The sequence below is a fragment of the Pseudorasbora parva genome, chromosome 4, assembly GCF_024679245.1.
Source record: "Pseudorasbora parva isolate DD20220531a chromosome 4, ASM2467924v1, whole genome shotgun sequence".
NCBI lineage: Eukaryota > Metazoa > Chordata > Actinopteri > Cypriniformes > Gobionidae > Pseudorasbora > Pseudorasbora parva.
The window spans coordinates 13,791,012-13,809,950 of NC_090175.1; the positions used below are offsets into that span (position 1 = coordinate 13,791,012).

The 18,939-nt window shown below is 38.3% G+C and overlaps 1 protein-coding gene across 1 annotated transcript in view; it reads left to right on the plus strand.

Annotated features, from left to right (window-relative positions):
* Positions 1–221: 221 nt before the first annotated feature.
* gsk3bb (glycogen synthase kinase 3 beta, genome duplicate b) overlaps positions 222–18,939 on the plus strand; it is a 34,615-nt gene continuing 15,897 nt past the window's right edge. The window contains exons 1-4 of the mRNA XM_067440996.1: positions 222–486; positions 684–962; positions 10,202–10,395; positions 10,597–10,680. Of these exons, the coding sequence (XP_067297097.1) occupies positions 875–962; positions 10,202–10,395; positions 10,597–10,680 (366 nt within the window). The 5' untranslated portion in view covers positions 222–486; positions 684–874. The remainder of the gene's footprint in view (positions 487–683; positions 963–10,201; positions 10,396–10,596; positions 10,681–18,939) is intronic.

Here is an 18,939-nt window from a genome sequence, read left to right on the forward strand (position 1 = left end):
GACCTGAAACAATCCATCATTAAACGTATTTCCAGTACGTTTCATGTGTCGACATTTCTGCTATTTGAATATTAAAGTTACTTGCAATTCAAATCTTCGTCCAGTCTGCTATCAGTTGACTCGAAAACGATTCCGACTGGTCAGATTCGATTCACTGTAAAAGATTCGACTCTCGGGAATGATTCTTTCTTTCACGAATCTCACATCGTTAAGAGAGGAGGCATCCGCGGCTGTGTTAACCCAAAGGGAACATCTTCATCAGGGATTCTTTGATTTTTTCCCCCTCCCCTTTAAGGGGTCAAGAAAAGGCTAGCGACATTTCACCGATCATCTGGGAAGAAAGATACCTGAATTATTTGCGTTTTATAGGATCTAGATAATTATTCAAGGACTAATGCGGTCATGGCAAGTCTCGGTGTCAGCTTTATCCGATACACGCCGGCAACATCTGAAGAATATAAAGTGAAAGATAAACTATATCATTGAGTGAGTTTATCTGATCCCGGTAGATTTCATCTATGCGCATGCGAGATAACAGTTCTGCGATCTGGATATGCTGAACTGAGATAGTCTGAATGTGTGTTCAAGATAATGAGATTTTGGCTTTCCATAGACATTTTCCTCTGACTTTATCATCGGCAACTCTAAGACGGGGACTAATCTGTAACATTTGTTTTGTACAGTGTTTTAAACGGCACATTAAAGGACGGATATCTTCATCTCCCATCAGCTGACCACCTCTGAATGCATTGCATTAGAAGAGCTACACTGGAGTTTTCCTTCATTTGCGTAACGTTAAACAGAAGCTTTTTGGGGACCCTTGTGTTAAAGGTGCCTATAAGGATCGTGGTTAAAGAGTAACGGGATCTTGGAGATGTCAGGCCGGCCTAGGACCACCTCATTTGCGGAGAGCTGCAAACCATTGCCGCAGCCTTCAGCCTTTGGCAACATGAAAGTCAGCAGTAAGTATCTCCTCTATGTCTCATATCATAATCTTTCTCAGCCTAACACCATTAGAGAAACAAGAAATGCACAGTTGGCTATGATTAGGATGGATGTGTGTATGATATACAGTTTGTGAGCATCTGTCATGTAATCTATCCTCTAATGTAGTGCTGCCTGGATCTCTAGGGATGGGTCAGGTCCTGTCTTTTATTATCAGATCTGCTCAATGGAAATACATTTGCTGCATTGTGCATTAAGGAAGCACCCTGCCTGGGCATCATTGCACAGCTCAGTAGTTTTATACCAAGGAGATTGCACCTTTTTTCTGCATAGACAATGACTGTGTTTGCATGCACAAACATTAAAAGATATTAATCAGAATTGTTGTCATATACGCATCATGTAAGCACTGATTCAGAGTTGTAATGCTATACTGTTGTGTTTTATACCGTCCGGTTTTGGTTGGCACATTTACATGATGTATACATGACATACAGCTTATATCAAAGGCACAATATGTAAGATTTTTGGATTAAAATTACCACGAACCACTAGAACACTGTTATATATTTTGTTGACTTGTGTACTTATCCCAAATGTTTCCAAAAATGTTTAAATCCAGAGAAATAAGCCATTTTAACCAGGACACGGACCATGTCTGTGCGTCGCCTATCAATTACATCATACCCCCGTTACCCTCGATATAATATATGTTTTATTCAACAAGGGAACATCTTTTGAGATATATATAGACACAAAACTTTAGCAACACAAGCCATCCAGCATTTATTAATATAATATTTTAATATCGATCTAGCTTATTGCAGTGTGCAACAAGTGTCTCATAGTAGCCCAGAGAGAACGCACATTGGTCTACTCTGCTTTGATTGGTCAGATGGCCCAAATCTGTTTTAATTGGTCTACTGTGCTCTGATTGGTCAGATGGCCCAAGTCTGTTTTAATTGGTCTACTCTGCTCTGATTGGTCAATGGCCCAGTCTGGTGTGTTTGGTCTACTCTGCTCTGATTGGTCATATGTCCCACTTTATAGAAACCTTATAATATAATTTTTCAACACACTTAAATGTATCTAATATGATACAACAGTGCTGTGTTACCGGAAGAAACTGAAGCGGCAACTGTGGCATAATAAAAGCTCCACTGCTGTCGAGCCGTGCGTCACACACATCTCAATAGCGATCTCGTTCAGCTTCCACAACACTCAGTCCTGCTCTGCTTTATACTACATGAAGGTTAAAGGAACTGTATGTAAGAAATGTATTTCATTTAATCATAAAATGGTCCTGACATGTCACTAGACATTAAGAAATCATGTTAATTTAAAATTCTTCTATCACTGACAACAGCAGTCCGGCCAGGATATTGTCATGTAAAAGTTGCTGTTGCAGCCCTCAACTGATGTTGATGTTTTGGCCTGAAGCTCCACCCTCCACCTATCGACCAATCACGAAGTCAGTAGTGTTTCTGCATCCGGGTTGCCAGATCTGCTCTAGTTACCACAGCTGCAGCTACAAACGTTCCTGCTGATCCTGCAGCCTATCTGGAAACCTCGAGTCAGGGGGGAGGGGGAGAGGGGATGCACCTGCAGTACTAGTTTTGGCCACAATCTTACATACACTTCCTTTAATAATCTCATCCATGAACATGATTTCAGCCCGCGTCCCATCCCGATTCTTTTCCACCGGCTGACAACTCCCAAGATTCTGCGCTCAATCTCATCAAGCCGCTCCTTTGTTTTGAATAGGCAACCTTTAGTGCCGAAAAATTACATAGTCTAGCTTGATTCAGGATATTCCTGTGAACAGATCTGTCATTTGAGGGCTGATCTGAGATCCTCTTAGCTGGTTAGATTCATTGTTTTTAACAAGGAAGCTGTTCTTTGATGAGCTCATGGCCTGTTTTACTGCCCTGAGATCCTTGAATAGGTATTGATTTATAAGCCATGTCAACTTTTGAGTCATATAGCTTGATATCCCGCTTGCTATCTCGCTGGATGGTGTGTGCATAGCTGCACGAGCTGTAAACATGTCCATTTCCACTCTTTGAATCCGTACCCCATGGTTTGATTGACAGGCCTGTCTCCTGAGCCTCAGCCCAGCTGGATCACTCATTTCCTGCACTAATGATGTGTATCTCACCACTGTGCTCCTCAGGAAAGGAGGATCAGAGAGAGATGTGTGTGTGTGTGACTCACCTCTGACTCTATCCCTTTTCCAAATGTCTTGGCAGCCTACCTACAGTAGTGTCACAGTAAATTTAACAATAGGAGAGGACACGTGGATTGACACTTTGTCCAGCGCTTAACATATCCCTGTCAGTGGGTGCTGCGCCATAATGGAAACTCATTAGGCAGCTTGTATTTTTATTAACACCCTACACACACTTAAAAAAAAATCCATTCCACTAAAGGTTCTATATTGTGGGAAAAAGTTCTTTAGATTAATTCACACCCAGAAAAAATGGTTATTTTAAAGGGTTAGTTCACCCAAAAATGAAATTTATGTTATTAATGACTTACCCTAATGTCGTTCCACACCCGTAAGACCTCCTTTCAGAACACAGTTTAAGATATTTTATATTTAGTCCGAGAGATTTTCTGTTTCTTCAATGAAATTGTATACACACTATACTGTCCATGAACAGAAAGGGAATAAAAACATTATCAAAGGAGTCCATATGTGACATCAGTTGGTTAATTACAATCTCTTGAAGCATCAAAAATACTTTTTTGTTTTATGGAAAAAAAATATGGATTATGAAAAAAATAAATAAATAATATTTTTGGATTTTGATCCAAAAATAACAAAAACTACAACTTTATTCAGCATTGTCTTCTCTTCTGGGTTTGTTTTCAATCCTCAAATAAAGATTCGAACGGCTATGAATCAGCGTGTCAAACTGCCAAACTGTTGAAATCACGTGACATTGGCGATCCGAATCATGAATCAATACACATGTAATGAAGCTGTTTTTGACTGTAAAACGTCAGCAACGTTTTAAAGATTAACGTGTACAACAAATACATTTATTTATTCTGAACTGCTGAAACGAGTCATCAGCAATTCCAGTCTCTTTTTCTGTCACATACCTATGTAACTATGTAACAAATTTGAATAATGCCAGCATATGGTCTTCTTTATTTGCCTGCAGACAGCATCTACTTTGCCCCACCCTAAAACACTGTAGTTGCAGCTAAGGCCTGGAATAGTTTGGTTCATGTAGTCAAGAAGGTGCTGTTTTCAGCGCTGCGAATCCACTTTGCATGACAGGTATTCGCAGTTTGAAATTCTTGTCAAAAAACACACAGCAGTTGTGAATGGGGTGTCCAAGCTTACGCCAAGGGTGGCCGCACTTTGCATGCCTGGGGCGGACCTTTGGCCACTCCGCTCACAACTGCTGTGTCTTTATTGAAAACATTTTTTTGACAAGTATTGCGTTTATTTAAACTTATCAGACGCGCACTGCCGCACTCCAACTTTGTCTCAGCACCAGGTGCAAGTCAAACGAGTGTGGAAACTGTAGATTCTGAATGAGCTTCAGCAGAACAACAGTGTCTGGCGAACAGTAGATTATATACAGGTCCTTCTCAAAAAATTAGCATATGTGATAAAATTTCATTATTTTCCATAATGTACGGTAATGATACAAATTAAACTTTCATATATTTTAGATTTATTGCACACCAACTGAAATGTTTCAGGTCTTTTATTGTTTTAATACTGATGATTTTGGCATACGGCTCATGAAAACCCAAAATTCCTTTTTTTAAAGGACCTGTAGCCTACGTCAAGTTTCTCAACTGGTGGGTTGCAAGACCCTTTTGAGTGAGTCACATTATGTGCAGTCTAAGAAACAACAATAGATGTTTTTTCAAGGATTTCTGTAAGATGCTGAGAGAAACGCATTGTCCTTATTCAGTATCTGTAGTCAGATGATATGTCATCAGGCTATATACACTCACCTAAAGGATTATTAGGAACACCATACTAATACTGTGTTTGACCGCCTTTCGCCTTCAGAACTGCCTTAATTCTACGTGGCATTGATTCAACAAGGTGCTGAAAGCATTCTTTAGAAATGTTGGCACATATTGATCGGATAGCATCTTGCAGTTGATGGAGATTTGTGGGATGCACATCCAGGGCACGAAGCTCCCGTTCCACCACATCCCAAAGATGCTCTATTGGGTTTAGATCTGGTGACTGTGGGGGCCATTTTAGTACAGTGAACTCATCGTCATGTTCAAGAAACTAATTTGAAATGATTCAAGCTTTGTGACATGGTGCATTATCCTGCTGGAAGTAGCCATCAGAGGATGAGTACATGGTGGTCATAAAGGGATGGACATGGTCAGAAACAATGCTCAGGTAGGCCGTGGCATTTAAACGATGCCCAATTGGCAATAAGAGGCCTAAAGTGTGCCAAGAAAACATCCCCCACACCATTACACCACCACCACCAGTCTGCACAGTGGTAACGAGGCATGATGGATCCATGTTCTCATTCTGTTTACGCCAAATTCTGACTCTACCATCTGAATGTCTCAGCAGAAATCGAGACTCATCAGACCAGGCAACATTTTTCCAGTCTTCAACTGTCGAATTTCGTGAGCTAGTGCAAATTGTAGCCTCTTTTTCCTGTTTGTAGAGGAGATGAGTGGTACCCGGTGGGGTCTTCTGCTGTTGTAGCCCATCCGCCTTAAGGTTGTGCGTGTTGTGGCTTCACAAATGCTTTGCTGCAGACCTCAGTTGTAACGAGTGGTTATTTCAGTCAAAGTTGCTCTTCTATAAGCTTGAATCAGTCGGCCCATTCTCTTCTGACCTCTACCATCAACAAGGCATTTTCGCCCACAGGACTGCCGCATACTGGATGGTTTTCCCTTTTCACACCATTCTTTGTAAACCCTAGAAATGGTTATGCGTAAAAATCACAGTAACTGAGCAGATTGTGAAATACTCAGACCGGACCAACAGCCATGACATGCTTAAAATTGCTTAAATCACCTTTCTTTCCCATTCTGACATTCAGTTTGGAGTTCAGGAGATTGTCTTGACCAGGACCACACCCCTAAATGCATTGAAGCAACTGCCATGTGATTGGTTGATTAGATAATTGCATTAATGAAAAATTGAACAGGTGTTCCTAATAATCCTTTAGTTGAGTGTATGTCAGTAAAACTTAGGAAAACGAAATTTCCTGTCCTCAGTGGCTGCCATTATTGTGTCAATAACTCTTTAATATCACGTGCAGATGCGGCGCACTGTATATCAAACTAATTTTTATGTTAAAATAACAAAGATTTCTGTGTTATCTGCCCGGCCACCCCTATGAATTAAAAACCCTGGCTCCGCCACTGTTGCTTGCACTTTAAAAGCAGGAGGACTTGATCGTGAATTCATACAGAAAAACTGGCGGCAATGTTTCTGTTCATATCAATGTGTATGAAGCGCTGAGGAAGCCTCCGGAGCTGAAATTCAGATATGGTAATGTGTGTTTCATTGCATTGGCAGACCAATCATATCTGCGCCACTGGTCAGAGCAGAGTAGACCAATCACAACAGACTGGGCTATCTGACCAATCAGAGCAGAGTAGACCAATCAGTCTAGACCATTTTTTTTCTTTTGATAATTGGGGGTGAAGTGTTGCATTTTGGAAATTGTTCATGTATGTGAGAGTATGTACCGGTGGCGCTAACGTTAATCTAATCAGCTGACAGCAAATGACTCCCAGCATCGACTTTACCAGCTGACTCATCCTGCTGCCATTAGCAACACCCAGGCCTGAGGCAGCATGACTTCTTCCACAGGGTGGGTCCTAAAGATGGGCTACACCTGAGCATGTAATCATGTGCTCATTAACGTCATGCACCAAACATGGATGTCAGAGAACAGCAGCAGACCTTTCACAGCTGTGAAATTATATTTCAGAGCTCATATTAAAGAAAATACTGTGAACATGGCAAAGCAAATTATGGCTATAAACCTATTTAGTGCTATTTTAGACCTTATTAGGATAGAAGTCTCTTTAATGTGTATGAAAACGAGCCTGTGGGGGACAAAAGCCTGTTGGTAATTGTAGTGGTGTTAATCATTAATTCATTGTTAACATTAAAATATTATATTTTTAACACACAAAAAAAAGCACATACACAAAAAAGAATTACATATTGGAAGGGAGCCCTACCAGATATTGATAATTAATCGTGCAATTATTATCATATATATTTTTTGTATTATTTTTTATTTATTTAAGAAAAGTTATAGAATTTGAATCAGTATTTATTGGCCATAACATGAACATAAATATATCATTAATATCAGCACATCCAAGCCATTGAATGCATTAAACAAATGTGCCTGTTTTCATTTGTGTCAAGTTAATTATGATGTCCATCCTAACTAATTTTCATTATAATATAAATAAAATAAGTAAGGATTGATGTGTAGAACTTGTAGAGCTAATTATTAGATATTCATAATCAGTTAATGTTTATTCATAAACGATTAATTTTCATCTGTTCTTATCATTGCCGATGGTGAGGGATAATCATTTTGTATGTGATAATGTGATTAATGCTCTAGCTGTAATGATGAAAAGTCTCCTAGACGGGAGAGGATTAAGCTAAGCCGTGTCTTATATTAAATGCCTCAGTTTATCTGAATCGCTAAATGACGAGTCAGTTCCTCAGCTGGCTGGTGTCAGAGGAGCAGGATGGGAAGATGATCTGGCTAAGTAATGGGCCGTGACTCAATTAAAATTCCGTGCTGCGTAAGTTTGGGTGCCGAAGATCTTTATTAGCTCCTCGTGCGAGTGTGTGTTCACGCTCACGCCCTCTGACTCATCACATTTCCCTGTGCTGAACGTGCGCTCGGTCTGCACTTTACTCCACGGCTCACCTGACCTGCCACACACACACGCTATGATAGTATTTTGCTTAAATTGGATCAGATCGCCTGCAAACATGCATTTGTGTTTCCTGTTCACTGCAAAACGATTTTCTTACAGCACATCCAAACTCTAAAAAGCACATAAAAGCACCATAAATTAGCCAGTGTAACTAACTAGTGCACTGCGTTTCAAGTGTCCAGAAACTATGCGAGGAACAGACTGAAACTGTTACCTCAAGGTCCAATTCATGAACAAATCACTCTTTTTTTGACCTAGATCCTGGTCTGATTCATTCATTCAACAACAACAAAAACTGAAGGTTGAATCTTTTGAGAGTATGAGTTGAGGTTACATGCTCAATGATTCATTCTCAGGTGTTTTTCAGATATATTCAACAGTGCGATGTAGGTTACTTCGAAAAGGAATTTGTTAAAATATTGCATTACGCCCTAAAAAACAACTTGTTGCATTACTTTTTATGGAAAGTAATGCCTTGTGTTACTTTTTCTCACCTGTTTTTTTTTTTTATATCAAAAAGAAAATGGTATATTTTTGGCAAATGTAAAGCCCTTTCACACCAAAAGTGAAAGGAATAAGTCTCGGGCTAAAGGAAATGCAAATTCTCGCCTGTACACTAGAGGGCGCAGCTCAAACAAACCTTTCAGCTGTGCTGCCATGCTAATAAAAAAATAATAAAGTTATTTTTGCCTTTTAGTATGGTTGAATTGGATCATTGAAGGTCAGCACTGCAGCAAAGACATTGGTTAATAAAATGAGATTAAATAAATGTATGCAAATACATAACGCATGTTTGCATAAGAAAAAGAAATGTCAGTCAATAAATGGGAAAACCAAGTAACTTGTGTTACTGTAACTTAGATTTTTTTTGTTAATTTACTTGTAATGCGTTAATCCCCCAACACCGCTACTAAATAACGACTCATAACCAAAAAGGACTTATATGACGCATTTAAAAAGCAAACACAAACTGAGCTGCTATAATTATTCCATTTATTTTGAAGGATTATAGTTGTAACACCAATGCATTCCTGACCTAGAAGCTATGCACTGAATCATGATACTGTCTATGCTTTGAAACCTGTATGGTGAATCTGATACGTCCTTCCTTGTTCATGTTTATTAGACACTGAAGAACAGATTCAAAATTGCTTCCCTTATCATCATTTTCCAGAAACGTGTCTGCTCTAAACTAAAACATCTCATCTTTCAGAAACATAAACTTTGTTTGTTTGGTCATAAAATGAACAATTCTCATGCATAATTAAACTGTTTGTTAATGTAATCACATTATGTTGCTTTGTAAATGTACACCACCATTCAAGAACTTTTTTTCATCAAGAATGCATTAAATGGCACAAGAAGTGACAGTAAGCACATTTATGTTGCAAAATATTCATATTTCAAATGCTGTTCTTTTAAACGTTCATCAAATGTATCATGGTTTCCACAAAAAGCCTCAACTGTTTTCAACGCATGTGACGCTGAAGACTGGAGTAATGATGCTGAAAAATCACAGGAACAAATTACATTTTAAAATCTATTAAAATAGAAAACAATTATTTTTAATTGTAATAATATTTCACTGTTTTTTACAGTATTTTTAATCAAATAAATGCAGTCTTGGCGAGCAAACCTCAAACTTTTGACCGGTAGTCTAGCTTATGAGAATGTGAAGGGTTTATGTAAAATACCTCAACTTTATGGTGATAAAACGGGACAGAAGGTCACTGGTGTTATTTCCTAGTGGACATTTAGTTTCCATGACCTCAACTTTGGCCTGGACTAGATCACTTTCTAAACAGTTTCCAATTAAAATTCTCATTTCACAGATTAATGATCAACATTTACTAGCTACACAAAGTAATTATCCATAATTAAAACTCATGAAATGATTTATTTAGTCAGTTTTCCATTACTGGACTGCAGATCTGATTATACAGAGCCACGCCTTACACCAAGAAACTAGACCTTTGCTAAATTGGAGGCTCATTTAAAAAAACGTTTAATCGAGAGAAAAATACTCTTTTAATAGAAATGGAACCTCGCAGTAAAGAAGTGAGCGGTTTCAAAATATCTTTCTACTGTATGATTGAGCCCATTTTGTGCTCATATTCCTCATTATCATGTTCTCAAGCACTTGCTCAGGGGTGTGAAAACATGGTGAGGTGTGAAGCGGATGTGTTTAAGTCCAAAATGAGCTCAGGTGAATTTTGATACACATTAATGAGGATAGTGTCACCTAGAGCTCATGTGACCGTGTTAAACAGACCAGTGAATTACAAAGGGATATTCATGATGGTACATCATACTTTCTCTCTCTCCTTAGGAGATAAAGATGGCAGTAAAGTTACAACGGTGGCTGCGACCCCCGGTCAAGGTCCCGACCGACCTCAGGAGGTCAGCTACACGGACACAAAGGTCATCGGGAACGGCTCGTTTGGGGTCGTTTATCAAGCAAAGCTTTGCGACACCGGTGAGCTGGTGGCCATAAAGAAGGTGCTGCAGGATAAAAGGTTTAAGGTAAGAATGTGTGTATCATTGGTTGTGTGTTTACATCTATAAGCTCCGATTTTCTAAGGTGAGCACAAGTGCGTCAGATTTGTGTGACCAAAATAAGTTTAACCTTTAGCCTTGAGGTAAAATTTGCTAACCATTTAGCCTTTTATTGATGTCTGTTCTTATGATTATTTTCTTTTTTCTCTGGCTATACTTTTTTTTCAGAATCGTGAGTTACAGATCATGAGGAAGTTGGATCACTGTAACATCGTACGTCTGCGGTTCTTCTTCTACTCCAGTGGAGACAAAGTAAGTGCCACTTTTCTTCTCTCCATTTTTCTGAGCAGCATTATATGCCCTTATCACCAGACCAAGCTCAGTCTTTTAAAGGGTTAGCTCACCCAAAAATGAAAATGAGATGTTTATCTGCTTACCCCCCAGGGCATCCAACATGTAGGTGTCTTTGTTTTAATTCTAGAATTCATAGAAATATATATATATATATATATATATATATATATATATATATATATATATATATATATATATATATATATATATATATATATATATATAAAAATAAATTTTTTTATATATATATATATATATATATATATACTTTTCATTACTGTAATGTGAATTGACAGTTACCACCGCACACCTGTTGGTAATAGATAGGGGGTAGGATAGAGGATAAAAAATCTCATGAGTCATGACCTTATATGCCTGATGGAGGCCATGAGACCGAAATGTTGCTAATAAACAAGTTTTGATATCTTTTCCAGTTATTGATAATGTGCAGGATTTCCTTTAACTTTTGAGATCACTGTAATGTGAAAAAAATGATATATTATAACATATGTAAAGGATGTGTATATCATGGTAAAATTAATATAATATCATGGTAATCTATTTGTAATAAAATGTCACATTTAATCAATAAATAATCATAATGGTGCTTTAAATAATTTTCTGTGTGCATGCTTTAAGGGACATATTTTTTATATGTGTATATTTTTATAAACATAAATCTTTCATTGCACTAAGATTTCATAACCCAAAAGACCCCCAAAATAAATGCAATTAAATAAAAATAAATAAATTATTTTTACACCAGTCAAAAGTTTGTAATAATTATGATTTTTTTTTATTTAAAGACGTCTCTTGTGCTTAACAATGATGCATTTATTTGATCTAAAATACAGTAAAAAGCCTATTTTGAAGTATTATGGTTTAAAAATGACTGTATATAAAAAGCTGTATTTTCAGCATCATTACTCCAGTCTTCAGTGTCACATTATCCCCCAGAAATCATTCAACATATAAACAAATATTCATTTCTGGGGGAGGGGTTGACTTTTTTAATGAAATACTCTAGTATGTTATGAACAAATTTAATAAAATATCCCCAAAGGGAACTCCCTTATATGCTGCGGTACACATACACAAAACATTGTATTATATGAACAGAACTATAAATAATATGCACAGACTTACAGTATATTTAGCAGAAGACACTTGCTATCCCAACAGGGTGGTATTTTGGTTCTGATTTACAGCTCTTGCTTCTCTGGCCCTCCAGTTTTTGACCTCTGGCTGGGATTTCTGGGTAATCCTGCGATAGCCCCAGGTGCAAAGCCTGTCACAGTAGTGGCCAATGAAAGCTCAGTATGAAACTTTTGATTGATGTGAAGGTAAACTGTTTGACCAGCCCTATTTTTGCTGTATGACAAGTTCTGGCTCCTGTGTAGCCGACCATAGGAACGCTGTGTGTGTGTTTGTGTGTGCGTGTGTGTGTGTGTGGTGTGTGTGTGTCTGTCTGTGTGTTTCGAAAAGAGTTCACTGAGTTCAGACTTCCCTTTTAATGTATAATCTATACACAGATCACACAAATAGGATCAGAGTCTTGTCAAGATCGTATAACAAGAATGCTATTGCATTACATACCTGAGAGTCCGTTTTTACAGAGTAAATTTATACAAGCTGCAGACATCCAAAATCAACCACTTCTGTTTCTTTCTGTTTTTTTGGAGAAAGAAGATCAAGGTACCACACAATGTAACCTAACCCTAACCATGCTCATATATGCATAGCTTATGTCAGAGGTAGTCCGCTTCAGACATTCATATATAAATATAGATTGCAGCCTCATGCATTGCTTGTGGTTTGGGAAAGGATTGCGGTTGTGAAACTTGAGGATTTTCTGAGCAAACAGAGTCCTTTTCATCCACGTACACTTTTGTTCCCTTTACATTTTAGATTGAGTGAATTCAATTGAAGTGTCACATCAGTCAGAAAAGCAATCAAGGCCCTTTCCGTGACTAAAGGAGGGTTTAAAACTGTATATATGTTTTTTTCTTTCTCCTGGCCTCTGCCAGAAGTTTAGATTTTTACTTAAAGGTGCTCTGTTATTTTTTTGACTGTACGAATACTAAAGCATAAAAATACCATATATTTGCAGAGATGTAGGAAACATGCAAAGTTGAAATACTTGTTTCTCTGAAAAAATATTTTCGTGTCAAAATGTCTGTTTTTGTACTGTATACATCAGCTGATCCAATTATAGTGTAAAGCCTAAAGTATACTTCAGTTCCACGATGGTCCACACACTGCCCGTGTGATGTCATTTTCGTCATCTGGAGAGTCCACGGACATCCACACACCTTGCCCATGTGCAGCCCAATTTCACCTAAAAATGAAGGTCCGGCTATACTTTATTTTCCACGGTCTGCTCTGAGTGCTCTCACACGCGTGTGGTTGGGCGCTCGAGCCTTTCATATGCAGCGTCCCAATTCAGGGGATCCATCAAATGCGTCCTTCGTTGAGGATACTGCAGCTGGATCCTTTGTGGCTTTGTCTACCCCAGAATTCATTGTGCAGCAGTGACAACAGGATTTTTAAAGAAATTAAAAAAGAGAAATTCACAAAATTACACTTTTGAATGTAAGTATTGGGTTTCAACTTACTCATATCTAATGATATAAATGTAAAAAGAAAAGTGGTTCAGATTTTGACGCATTTAAAAAGCAAACACAAACACAAAAGATTCCACTTGTATCTTTCTAAGTCTAAATCTATAGTTTATACTCTTTTTCAGACAATGAAAGTTACAATATAACTTTCAAAAAAGTACAAATATTACTGTCACTCATCAATGGCATCTGTCACAGTTGCTACACTATAGAAAATTATATATAAAAAAAAATAGGTTACCTGGTTGCCTTAATTTTGAGTTTATTGAAATTAAAATTTGTAGTTAAAACAATGAACATTTTTGAGAATCGACAACCTTTATTCAAATCTTATTAAAAGATTTTGTAAACATTTGGGTAATTGTGTGTGTGTGTGTGTGTGTGTGTGTTTTATTTGTGATGACGCTGTGAGGCATGCCAAATTGTTCATGATTTATCACATTTTTTATGTGGTGTAGATAATCATATTTTGAGTTTCTATTTATTAAATCAATTAACTTCATTGTATCAACAATTTTTTTTAATTTCAATAAACTGAAAATAAGGCAACCTGGTTACTTACTTTTTTAAGTGAAACCAACAATATTTTTTTTACAGTGAACAAGAACAATCCCCTGCAGGCTAGACCGTCCCATTTAACAACGCCTCCTTGCTCTCTTAAGGTGTAGTCTCAGCCTCAGACGTCACGCCTACGAACCGTTCTGCCATCAGTCTGACTCCGTGGGACTACTGAAGGTGTGTCCTTCGAAGGATGCAGCCTCTGAATTGGTTTACAGTTTATGTATAGTCCTTTGGCCGTGAGCGTTGAAAATATTTTTTGTAGTGTGTGCGGTATTCAGTGGACTTTGTTTTCAAGCTCTCAAGTCACTCGCACATGCGCTGTTGTGAACGCAACGTCAACGCAGTCACAAAATTTGGGCAGCACGCAGACGGGGTGTGTGGATCTACAGCAGAAACATACTTTGGGCTTTAAGGCTTGTCGCTTTCCATTGTCAATCACACTCGTTTCTGTTGTGGCTCGCACATATAATAAACACATATTCTTGGCAACATATTTTTATATGTACATATTTGTATAAATATGCAGTACACTGTTTAAAAGTTTTGGGTCAGTAAGATTGTTTTTTTTTAAATATTTTTTATGAATCCTTTTAAAGGGTTAGTTCACCCAAAAATGAAAATTCTGTCATTACTCACCCTAATGTCGTTGGACACCCGTAAAACCTCCGTTCATCTTCGAAACACAAATGAAGATATTTTTGTTGAAATCCGATGGCTCAGACAGGCCTTCATTGACACCAATGTCATTTCCTCCCTCAAGACCCATAAAGGCACTAAAGACGTCGATACAAAGCCCATCTCACTACAGTGGCTCTACAATCATTTTATGAAGCCACGAGAATAGTTTTTGTGCACAAAAAAAACTAAATAACGACTTATATAGTGATGGGCCAGTTTCAAAACAGTTTCAAACCATTATGAATCAGCGTATCGTTTCATGATTCGGATTGCGTACAAACTGCTGAAATCACGTGACATTGGCGATCCGAATCATGAATCGATACTCTTTGAGAAGAGTAAAGGAAAAGGAACGGTACAGAAAATAGGATGCTGTAAGTGAATGGCCAGTCATGATGGATTAAAGAGTCACTATGGCCTGAAACACATTTTACTCCAGTGTTCTAATTCAGGACACAAATAGTTACTTGAACCAATCAAGTCCGGTCATATTTTTCCGGTCATACTGGGTTTATGGTTTAAGGATATAGGGACTTGTTTTGTAACTTGACTCGCAACAGATGAATTTGCACAAAATTTGGTCGTATGGTCTTAATTTCAACAAAAAGTTACATTAGTAGTCTCATTGTTTAAAAACCACTACTCTACGCAAGGACAAGTATTGCTAGAATTTGAAGGAAACTACTGCCCACTTGGAGCCTAGAAATCTGGACGCACCCTAGCGGCAGCAAATCTAATCTGCCCGCGATAGTCGTCTAGCAACTCTCAATACCCTTCTGAGCTGTAATCCCCTAACTCTTGCCGGGCCAATCACATTGTGTATAGAGTCGGTGGGCGGGGCCATAATGACGACGGCCGAGTTGCGTTTGCGTGCTTCAGCTTCTAGTAAACACAAAAACTGGCGAATGGCGGCGGTCTTTCGAATCAGCTTTGACCGCGACTCTGGAAGACTTGGAGTTAAGCTTTTCTCTGAGAAAAGAACAAAGAACGGCACTGAAGTCATTCTTAAAAAGGGAAGATGTGTTCGGGGTTTTGCTGACCGGATACGGCGACTGTTTAATCTATCAACAAGCTCTGTTTCACCGTCGTTGCTCTGGTTGGTTGTAGTGCTATCCTATCGCGTGCAGAGGGAGTTTGAAAGACAACCGTTTATCCCGCCCCTCGGATTGAGACCTGTCAATGGTGAGTTTCCAGACCAAACATCTTGATGTGGGTTAGGGCTGCACGATTTGGGGAAAATATATAATTGCGATTATTCTGGATAAAATTGCGATTGCGATTTAAAATGCGATTATTGTTATTATAATTTTTTTTACAAATGTAAAGTGTGTGTATATAACATTTTGTGTTTTTATATTAATGTGACTAATAATAATTATTATGATTATTATTACTGCTAAAATATTTTTAAAAAATAAGACGTATTACCATTACAATAACATTTTCATAATTACAAATAAAAAGAGCATGTCAGAATAAATATAACAATATAATACTAATAATTATTATTTTTGTAATATTTTAAAGAAAACTTATTTTATCAAAAAAAACAAAAAAACTGCTGGGTTACCTATTAATATGCAGACAGCCTATGACTAAAAACATTAGAAAGGTCTAAGCCTAAGGAGTTATGGTAAAAAAATAAAATAAAAGATGTGTGTGTGTGTGTGTGTGTGTGTGTGTGTGTGTGTGTGTGTGTGTGTGTGTGTGTGTGTGTGTGTGTGTGTGTGTGTGTGTGTGTGTGTGTGTGTGTGTGTGTGTGTGTGTGTGTGTGTGTGTGTGTGTGTGTGCGTGTTGTTTATCTGTGATTTCAATTGTCTTTAATATGAAATATGAACCTCTTGTGCATCCACTGTGGGGGAAAAAACTCCTGTACATTGAAGAAAAACATGGATTGTCCAATAAATGTATATTTTTTTAAGTTTATTAAGTTTTAAAATGTATTAAGTATAATTTTTTCTTATTATTGATTATCCAAAGTTTTTAATTCATACTGAAAGCTAGAGGGCGCCCTTGAGCGGAAAACGCCACATTTGCCTCAGAGAAGTAATGACGTTCTGTAAACAGAAGATAGAGACGCTTTGATTAAACATGACGACAATAAACACGACTGCAGCAAAATATGGTGTATTTGAGTTCTTCAAGCCGTCAAGGGTATTTTCATAATAATAAAGTGTATTATAATGCAGTGCTGATTGACATAGAATACTATAAAATAACGCCTCATCTGCCTCACTCTGATGAGAAGCCACATCAGCTCACACACACTCGACTGACGATATGAAGTGAGGTAAACATGTTATTAAACGTTGTCTTTTGTTGAACAGGTTTATGAACGCTTCACTAGTTTGTGAAGATGTTTGACTCCTGTTGCTTTTTCAAACGCACGTTATAAACGACTCAAACGCGCAGTATTTCAGACGGAGCAGCGTTGATCACAGAGCCGCTCTTCGCTAACACACTGGGCATTTATTTATTTTATTTAAATCGGCGCCTCTGAGCTTTCATAATCGCACACAAGCCAAATCGCGATTGCGGTTCGATTTCGATTAATCGTGCAGCCCTAATGTGGGTCTGACTTGTCAGGCTAGCCCACTTGAGTACTGAGAATTGTAACCACAGGATATATTAACGTGTTGATTTAGCATTCATGTCTGTACGTGCGAGTATGTTTATGACCTGTGAAGCTGATATCTATGCCCGTCTCATTGGCAGACAGCGAGAGCAGGGTTGTCCTCACCGGTTTAACCCTCCATTCCAGCATGGTGACATAGTGTCTGACCATTGAAACTCCCCTTGTGTCACAGAAACCGGATCAGTACAGTTATGTAACCCTGTCCAGACAGAACGCTCACCTATTTACATACCTGTGTACTCTCTTGGCAATGGTGTGGCTGAATCAAAGTTCATGGATATGGACTATCACGCCAGCTATAGTTAAGAACATGAGCAACCTAGACTCAATAGTATGCAACTAATATGTGCTGTCTACAACTGGCTAGTGCATCCAACAATGCAATTCACTTGTCTTGACTTTCCAAGTACTAACTGTGAATATGACTAGGGATTTGCCAGAAGCCTAATTTGGAATTTGGAAAGGCACGGAAAATGAATAACACATTCTACGGAGCCCCTGAAGGGACATTGTTAGGCTTGCTGTGCAGTACATCAGATTTCACTTTGAAGAGATGACTGACAGGACAATGTCGGAGGATTTGGTGTGCAACAGATCCTGATTGCCATTGACAAATATCTTGTAAAATGTGCGGTCAGACTCAGTACTGCCTTTCCCTATACACAAAAAAATGAGTGATTTCAATACCTCCATATTAAAAGCGGCTCCATGATGCCTATAATATGTATATGTATAGGCCTACAATAATTGCAAGTAATTCATATAAAATTATCCAACTATATAATTGCAAGAGAATGCAAAAGCATTGACTTTTTTTTCTGTAGAAAGCGTCATTTCCTTTCCGAACATATGCCGCATTCAGGGCGTGTCTTAATTACCTTAGGGTGCTTTCACATCTCTAGTTCGGTTCATTTGGTTCAAACCAAGGGCAAACAATTATACATTGTTGCATTTTTCAGCTTTTTTGGTTCCTTTTCACACCGCACTGTTTTGGTCCGAACCACTGTTTAAACGAACCAAAATGCAGGCACATGACAACATCCACATCCCTCATTGGCCATGGCGTATTTCCTAAACTGCTTTTCGATTGGTCAAAATGTACGTGTGGGAAAATTCCAACAGAAGAGGAAAAGCCAGCAAACTACACAACTATGGAGAGACGACCGCGCGGGCTGGTTTTGTCCCTGGCCATAATCTACTACATTGTGTGAATTTACCACAGTATGGAAACAATAATGAAGCGCTGATGCGACTTGAAAACAACGTTCTAATGCACTGCAAACGGCGAGCACTTCAAACGGCTCATCACTTCAAGCGGAGGCATTCATTAATTATTCTTAACTCTGACATGCTCATCTTCCAAAAATGTTGCCAACGATCTATCAGGTAATGTCATAAACATAATGTCAGCGCAGTTGGTTTAGTCCATAAATGCTCAGTACTTTTGCAGTTGGTTCTGTTCGAGGTCGGATCACGTTCTCACCACAAACAAACCACTCCAGAGTTCGCTTGAAAGCGCACCCGTTGTTTGGTCTGCTTTTGGTGCGCACCCGAGTGCGATTGCTGCTTTCACACCTGACCAAACCAACCGCACCAGAGAGGGAAACGAACTCTAGTACGATTCAACCGAACTAAATGAGGCAGGTGTGAAAGCAAAAAATAGCTAAAATTCTAAACTAAATAATCTAAATTTTAAACATCAATAACTGAAAAAAAATCTGC